Genomic DNA, 9140 nt, shown 5'->3' with positions numbered 1-9140 from the left:
GACTCTCTTTCCTCCTCACACTGTTCTCCTGCTCCAGTGCAAGGTCCCTCCCACAGGCTGAAGTCCTTCAAGATAAACCTGCTCCTGCACGGGTCTTTCCCAAAAGCTGTACTCCTTCACTAACTGCTCCAGCATGAGCTCTCTCCACAGGCATAGTTCCTTCAGCAGATATCTACACCAGAGTAAAAAAGGGCATACAGCTTAGCTAATAAATTTCATATGTATTCTGTTGAGCTCGTTTTACAACTAACATTCAGATTTTGATTACACTGTATGTCACAGTTCATAGCTTGGCAGCTGCTTTGAGTTCTGTTTTCAACATTCAGAGATCAAATCTTAAAATGGGCACAAGGAAAATGACACATCTGCGTATACTCAACAGACAAAACACACTACTAGTGAAGCATCTTCCTTTCTGTTTTGAGTAATTAGGAAGCTTACCAAGGCTGACCTCCAATACTTAAAAATCTGTTTTTGTCCATATTCTGCAATTCCTTCGTTAGCTTGCTGCCTGGTGCTGCAAGAACACATGCCTGATTTCTAGCTTGGACTCTCATACATTAGTCCCTATTGTGCTTTTTCACAATATAACTTCACAAGGAGAAAATACCAATGGTTTTGATATGTCTACACTATAGTTTATAATATTTTTAATAAGCAGAAGAGAGCAAGCATTAAGTCTCTCACTGGAAAGCATTCTGTCTCACTCACTCTTACTTTAAAACAAATGCATTTTACTATTCTAGGATTAGGCTCTGCAAGTAGCTCTAAACACTTTCTTCCTGGTATTTGCAGAATTTTTGTAATAAATACATTGCCATATTCTTCTGTAACCTAATGACAGAAAATTGAGTGAAGCGTTCAAAACTATGATAATATTAGGTAAGCACATAGCATTTCAAAGAGAAATACAATAAGCTTATAATGTCTAACTTACACCAGTAGCAAAAGAGAAAAGACCAATTATGAAATAGCACTGACTTGAATGCTGATTATATTCATATTGCTTTACTTTTGTTCCACTTCCACTATATTTACCATCTCGAAAATTAATTGAAAAAGTACACCCACTCCTTGAATATTTAGTGCACCAGAACCTTCTCAGATCACAGCCTGATTTATCAAATTTACATCCTTATTCTCTCTTGCTACAAGACACACAGCACTTGAAATACCTTAAGCCTTAAAACTCACATTATCGGCCTTTGAAACAAGTGCATACTGATAGACATGAGTATTTTTAGCATCTGACAGAAAAGCAAAACTACAAAAAATAACTACAAAGCCTCTGAAGTTAACACAGAAAAGTATCAAAGGCATACCTCCACTCCACATCCAGGTCTTCACCCACACTAGAGTCATCCTCAAGGTTGTTATTTCCATCCAACAGGAAGAATCCAGGATGCGTGAAATCACTAACTGGATCATTTTCCTCATCACTGCTACTTTCTACTTCTTCCCGGTACTGTAACCAAGGAACCTCTCCTTCCTCCAATAATGCCTGTTCCCTTCAAATAAATGAAAAGCTAGGAGAATTTACAAACACATACAAGCAACAAAAGCTACACATATCACAAGGGCTAAAGATGCCTGTTTCCCAGGCTGCAGAGAGCCAGATTAGGAATTCAGCATTTGCTGTAAAAACCAAGAAACTCCCAGTGGTATCAGCTCCAGACTCAGAATCTAGGAACACCCATGTTTCTATGACAAAATTATTTGTGTAATGTTCAAGGCCAGCAGTACAGAGAGTAGCTTGCTTTGCGTTTTCCCTAGTACGGGCAGCATCCCTGCTAGGAATAGTAAATTTGCCACTGAAGATTTTCTTATTTATCTACAAGTTCCTAAAGCCCCTAAAAAGAAAGGCTCTCTTGACACCCTGGAACAGCCGTCATGGGGAAGCTTGGCCTGAATGCAAACAGATACTCTTTACAAGATAAGCTATTTGCATAAGGAGAAAGGCTCCTCTCATTCCTGGATATTCTAGAGGAGCACAAGTCACATGGATGTTTAGAGCCACAAAGCCTCAAGTCCCACTTTCCTTATCAAAGGGAAAATAAACAGAAATCATGTTAGAAATGAGTACATTTGGAGGCTTTTCATATAAAAGAAAGCTAAAGGGTACACAGCTCCATTGGTTTTGTTCTCAAACAGGTAAGTTTTTATAAAGCCACACTAATTCTCCAAACCTCAACAGACAGTAATACTAAAAAAGCAGTAACAGCAATTTGGACTGCTAGGTAATAAGTACTGTCTACCTAAGAATGGAAGAAGCTGAAAGAACACTTAGGCATGGCTTGTTGCTTCACAAAGACATAAACCAAGGCTATATGGTCAATATTAGATGCTTAGGAAAAACCAAAACTTTACTTGGCTATTTATAGCTACAATTTTGCCTTGCAACATGTAATTTTTTCCCTCATTTGAAATACACAAAACTACTCAGATTATTTTGATGTAGGCAAATGATTATTGCTAGTATAGCAACTAGTTTAAGAACTGATGTTATTCCATGTAGTGTCATGTAGAAGATGATGATGTCAGAGCTTATAGGAAGTTATCTAAAAAAATAAAATCATACCCTCCTTGGAAACAGAAGTGTGTGTTCTCCCCTTCTACACCACTGCAGCTGCTCTGCACTTCAGTCTCACATTCCTCCCTGCCTGGGACAGTTTTCCAGCTTTCATCACTTGAGGACTGGTCTACTTCTGTAGCAGTAGAACACGTAAACACAGCTGCACACCATTCTCCATCACTGTATTCTGAGCTGTAATTTAAACAAGGTAAGAGGGTGTGAAGAGCAGTAAAACACTGCTTTAGAGGAAAGAAAACAAATCACAATCACATTCTGGGATTTCCTACTTTTCTATGAACATTGCTCTCAACATAGACAATTTTTTCTAGAATAACCTAGTTTTGTACTATCTATAGATGTATTACAAGGCAAATATACATGAAGACCTGGTTAAAAAAACAGTTTCTAAGAAAGAATTCTGCCTATCTCACTTGGCAAAAATATTTTGTTCTTCCCCCTCCACATTTGCAGAATACATGAAACAAGTCAGGAATATAAACCCAGACCCACTACACACATCTTTCTCCAAGCACACAAAGAGAAAATGGCAGCAGTGACACTGAGAACACCAATGCTTTCTTAGCAAACAATAAGCAATGTCAGCCTTACCTCTCAGCCAAACAAAACTTAAAGTAAAAGCTCTCATAACCTCTAAGGAATATACAGCAGTCCTTTTTTTAAATCATACAGAGATATAACGGATGACTTACTGTAAATTATATAACTCACTAGCTCAAACAGATGAATGGCAGGGAGTTTTTCAAAGATAATTTGCTCAGTCACCACATAGAAAAGGGTAGCAAATAACGAGTTGTGGGCAGCTTAAACAAAATAGTGATGCTAGCAGTTATCTCAAGAAGGATGAAGTTATCTACTGCTCCCTTTAGTAATGCCACTTAGAAGGTTCACTCAATACTACCAGTGACAATTGACACCTACCAAAATTCAAAGTATAATCAACTAGCTAAGTAATTTCAAAAAGTTATAGTAAACTAATAAATACGTGAACAGCAAACACGCTTAATAGAGCACATCTTACACAGCAATCCACAACACCTGCAGCTCAGTTTTCAATCTGCTAAACCCAGCATGTCTATGTGTATCAATATTATCTCACCACCTACAAACTCACTTTGAAGAAACACTCCATGTAATATTAGAAGTACATGCCAGTAAAACTTGCTATTTAACAAATTACTTTTTAAAAAAAACACACATTATACACTGCAAGTTTTACAAGAATAAAGAAGATTAAGGTCCTTTCCAACCCTAACTATTCTATGATTATATGGAAGCATTTTAATCTGAAGCAGGAATAAATTTTTCTATCACAATTTTGATGACTAGGGAAAATGATGGAAATGAGAATATTCATTAACTTTGGGCTATTTTAGAAGATTACAATATACATAATATTTCTTAAGAAATTCTGATATGCAGTCTCACACATCTTATATTGTGCCAACTAACGCTGAATACTAAGGGTTTAGAACCTTTTGTTTTATTTGGGGTTTTGTTTTGTTTTAAAAAGGTTATTTAAGCATACTGAAAGACTGGTCCAACTATTCACATCTCTTATTTTAGTTTTCTCTATTTTTATTTTTTTTTTTATGTTAACCAGCATTATATGAGCAAAAGTTAATCAACGTTAAGGTTTATCCAAATTAGTCTGTCTTCTGGGTAGGGAGTCCAAACCAGGAGGAGCCTGAATACTGCTCCTTGTGTCCAGGGTGGACATCAATCTGAAACTGTATTCATTAACAGTCACTTTGGAAACACCTACTAGTCTAAAGAACTTCCATTAAAAAAAAGGATTATAAGCAATCCTATCAAGTTATTCTTCACATATTACAAGAAGAATAATTTATTTCAAAAGGTTAGAGACAAGAACATACACAGGCTGTCTTGAAGAATATTGAGATTTCATGGCAAAAAAACCAAATTCTGAAAATAACAAGACTTGAAGGGAACTTCCAAAGACTTCTAATTTGCCAAAAAAACATGTTGAATAAGGTTTTCCCTTTCTGCCCTCCAGCTGCTTGAAAAAAAAAATATATAAAAAAAGTAACCTTCCTTAGCGATAAGATGCTTTGACCCTAAACATAAGGAAAGGTTTTTTACATTACCAGAAAAAAGTACATTATCATTTCTTAAGATGGACTTGAGAAAGGGTGAATGACAACTGAAAGGAAAAGTTGGTATCTTGTTATCTGATCATATTCTGAAATTGCTTGAGTTTTTATGTCCCATTTGCTAACAAATTATTCACATTTGCATATGATTTACACAAAGATTCAATACTAATACAGATACAAAAATGAAATTTTACCTATCTTCATCATCGAGGGATGTTGAGAATTTTCTGCTGCAGTCTTCAAACTCATCCCAAAAATCACTACCACCTAGAACAGTATTTTGTTCTTGAGATGCTGCATTTTTCCTTAGGTTTATTTCTGGGTTCTTTTGATGACCTTCATACTCTCCTGAATCAAAGAACATACTAGAACTCATCTCTTCTTTGCTGTTTCTCAAGGCATACTCGGCACAGCCTTGCTGGACTTCAGCAGTTTCGGTTCTCCTCCAGGAACCACTTTCCTCTTCATCATCGTTAGGGAGCACCTTCCCTCTCTCCAAATGGTTTGCAGTATTTTGTTTTCTTATTTTAGGTCTCACGACTAGCTCAGGCGAATTTCCTTGGTCAGTCTCTCCATCATCAACATTTAACTCATCAGCAATTGCTACAGGGGTTCCAATTCCAACATTCACTACACTTTTTATTTGTTGTGTTTCACAATTGGCACCACTCGTGTTACTTTTTGGTATAGCTTGATCTTCAGCAGAAGACTTAAATGCCCTATTGTTTGGACATGCCAAGTCTGGATCTATGCTAAAATATCTCATTAAAAACATTGGTTCTGCTTCTTGCAAACATGCTCTAGAAACACTGTGGTTCAGAGCAGACTGTAAGTCAGTAGAAGACTCTACGTCTTTTTCTAACTCAGAAAGCATGTTATCTAGTGTTTCCTGAAATACACCTGCTTCTTCTCTTGCCAAAGAAAAATTGTCTTGAGCATCATCTTCCTCTCCATCACTGCTATCTGGTTCATATGAGTCAATGTTTACAAAAGCAATTCCATCCTGACCATTCAAATCATTATGCCCTTCAGACACATATTTTGCAAGATCCCCAGAATTTTCATAAGTATTCATAAAGTCCCCTAAGACTTGGTTGCCTTCCAGTCCATAAGACAATAGAGAAAATGGTGATGTGTTCGCTTCAGAAGTTTGGGTCAATACACTTTGGCAAATGGGTTCTCCAGTTCCAGTATTTTCTAACAAAGGCTCATCTAATAAACCAGAAGAAACTTGAATCAATGGACTGGAACCTTCAGAGAAAGAATGTAAGAAAGAATGAACTGGAATAATAAAAAACAATAGAAATACTCTTGTATTACAACAATAGCTCATGATAAAAATAGTTCACTAGGACTGCAGTGCAATTTGATAAAGGGAAACATTTACCAGAGATGCAGTCATTCTTCACTAATATATTTACTTTCTCATTTATATAAACTAAGCATATAGAAATAGACTTAAATGATACAGTTTCAGCTCAGCCTGTGATAGAAAAAACGCAAGCATTAAAGGAACATGATCACAAGCAGCATTTTTACATTTTTTATATAAAAGGGAATTTTAAGATGAGAACAGGAAATCCGAACAAAAACTAGAAGATCAAAAAATTTCTGTGGGTAAGTTAAAAACTGGATTATCCATTTGCTAACTGGCTAAATTGTGTGTCCTGACACTCAAACAAACCCAGTGATTGCTACTAAAAATTACATACTAATAGCACTATATTTTGTACATACAGCTGTGAGTGCAACTCCTCATAAAAAAATAATAGCAGGGATGAATGTAGAATTACAGTTCAGTTATCACCATCACAAATTCAGTCTGGTTATATTACACTTGGACATCTCTTGCATAAAGGGACAAAAAATATCAAGTCCAGCAGCAAGAGTTAAAGAAAGTAAAAACAAGTATACTGCTACTACAAAATTAATGCTTCATTCAAGTCACTTGTAAACTCCTAACCAAGGCAATAGTTCAAACTATTTTTGAACATACAATGGCTTTCATAACTTGATGAGAGCACTTAAAATTTAAGTCAATATTAAGAGGTTTGGAAGCTTAACTTGAAGACCAAAAAACCACGAAAGGTAAACCCACCACAAACCCCCCAAAAAAGACACACATGGTTAATTGAAGGGATTCCCTCGCATGTTATTTTAAAAGCAGGTAGAGGTAGGAAACCATGTAAAAAGAGTGTTTCAGGAAAAAATAAACAAAAACAAAAACACAACCCACAACCTAATCTAAATAGCTAACCCATGCCTAGGTTGGTAAATTCATGGTACTGAATTCTTATGAGATCCATGCCTCTCTGCACTAGGCATTTGGCTTGCAGGAAGCAATACTGTCACATTACATTTTATCCAACTGAAATCTTGAAGCACCTTCAAAAAATTGCTAACAACTAAGGTTGGCAGGCAGGCCACTCTGGAGATCATCCAGTCCATTCCTCTTGCTCCAGCAGTCACCTACAGTAGGTTACCAAGGACCAAGTCCAGTCAGACTTTTAATACTTCCAAGGATAGCTCCTTCTACCCATCTTCCACAGTTGCTTAGATGTATATAAGATGTCAAGCCAATTAGCAACAAAATATGCAGCATATTTTAGGTAATACCCACCCATCAAAAAATAAGCATCAATTGGGGAAAAATGTAACCTAGTTGGGGTAAGGGAAATAAATTGAACCAAAACATTTCTCAGAGAAATTTGAAAAGTCATAATACAAAAAAAAGAACACATATAAAAGGAAAGGCATTTTGCTCTTAGACTTAATATAGAAAATGAGACACTCCTGGAATTTATATACAAACTGATTGTATTAACAGCAAGGAGATAATACACTCTAAGCTGCATATTTCTTATGACCCCTAAAATAATAGCACGCTCATTTCTGAATAACTGAAACAAGAAAGGTGGTAGCACTTGAGACACACAGCAGGAAGATTTCCACAAGTGTCAACACTGCCTTAGAGGAAACAAACCTTTAACTAGAAGAAAGTGTAGAAAATGTATGAAGGATAGGCAACCGCAAAAATGTTCCAATTACAAAAAATTAAAACCACTCCAAGGTAATCTACATTGCATAATAGTCTCCAGCACAATTGCATATGACGAAGTTAAATTAGCAATACGCTACTATTAAAAAAAAAAGCTCAGGAGAAACCAGTTACTTTATATGTACTTCTAGTCTGTAAAGGAAGGAGAAAAAGAAAATGCTACCTTACAGAATCATAGAATCATTTAGGTTGCAAAAGTCTCTTAAGATCATTGAGTCAAACTGTAAACCTAATACTGCCAAGTCCACCACTAAACCGCATCCCTAAGTGCCACGTCTACACATCTTTTAAGTACTTCCAGGGACGGTGACTCAACCACTTCCCTGGGCAGTCTGTTCCAATGCTTGATAACCCCCTCAATGAAGAAATATTTCCTAATATCCAATCTAACCCTTCCCTGGTGCAACTTGAGGCCATTTCCTCTCATTCTATCACCTACTACTTGGCAATACAGACCAACACTCACCTTGCTACAACCTTCTTTTGGGTAGTTGAAGAGAGAGATAAGGTCTCTCCTCAGCCTCCTTTTCTCCAGACTAAGGAACCCCAGTTCCCTCGGTTCATCCTCATAAGACCTGTGCTCCAGACCCTTCACCAGCTTCGTTGCCCTTCTCTGGACCTGCTCCAGCACCTCCATGTCTTTCTTGTAGTGAGGGGCCCAAAACTGCACACAGTATTTGAGGTGCGGCCTCACCAGTGCCAAATACAGGGGAACAATCACTTCCATAGTCCTGCTGGCCACACTGTTTCTGATACAAGACAGGATGCTATTGGCCTTGGTGACCTGGGCACACTGCTGGCTCATATACAGCCAGAGGTTAACCAACGCTCCTGGGTCCTTTTCCACGAGGCAGCCTTCTAGCTACTCTTCCCTAAGCCTGTAGCATTGCATGGTGCTGTTGTGACCCAGGTGCAGGCGCCAGCACTTTGGCAGATCAGAGGTTATATCAAACTTGTTTTTTTAACAAAAAAAACTTCATATACTCAAGGAGATAGGACTATGCTTCTAACCCAACAAGCCATTTTGTATTTCTCTATGAAATTATTATTCAGATGCTCAAGTCATAGAAGACATTTTGGGATATACTAACATTCAATATTCATCAAACAAGAAAGGAAAGTGGTCTGGCTGGTATAAACAAATAAAAGAGAACCTCTAAAGATGTCATAGGCTTAAACTAATCTCCCCTGTAATGACAGTAAGGTTGACAAAGACAGAACTACCTGGTCCATGATACATCACATATTTAATAGCCTAGTTTCAAACAGAAGGTTAGAATAGGTAATATCTTCCAAATGTGATTTGTCATTTGGAAGGCTAAATAATTTGAAGTATACAAGGTTATGGTTATTTAGTTGATTAGAATGCATTAAC

The 9140-nt window shown here is 37.1% G+C and overlaps 1 protein-coding gene across 1 annotated transcript in view; it reads right to left on the bottom strand.

Moving 5' to 3' along the window:
• PJA2 (praja ring finger 2, E3 ubiquitin protein ligase) overlaps positions 1-9140 on the bottom strand; it is a 17151-nt gene that overhangs the window by 7565 nt on the left and 446 nt on the right. Inside the window, exons 2-4 of the mRNA XM_010081072.1 lie at positions 4902-5958; positions 2579-2764; positions 1323-1508 (exon numbers count right to left, since the gene is read on the bottom strand). Of these exons, the coding sequence (XP_010079374.1) occupies positions 1323-1508; positions 2579-2764; positions 4902-5958 (1429 nt within the window). The remainder of the gene's footprint in view (positions 1-1322; positions 1509-2578; positions 2765-4901; positions 5959-9140) is intronic.

The sequence above is a fragment of the Pterocles gutturalis genome, unplaced genomic scaffold (genome assembly GCF_000699245.1).
Source record: "Pterocles gutturalis isolate BGI_N339 unplaced genomic scaffold, ASM69924v1 scaffold2934, whole genome shotgun sequence".
Lineage (NCBI taxonomy): Eukaryota > Metazoa > Chordata > Aves > Pterocliformes > Pteroclidae > Pterocles > Pterocles gutturalis.
This window is presented reverse-complemented; position numbering and strand designations above follow the sequence as displayed.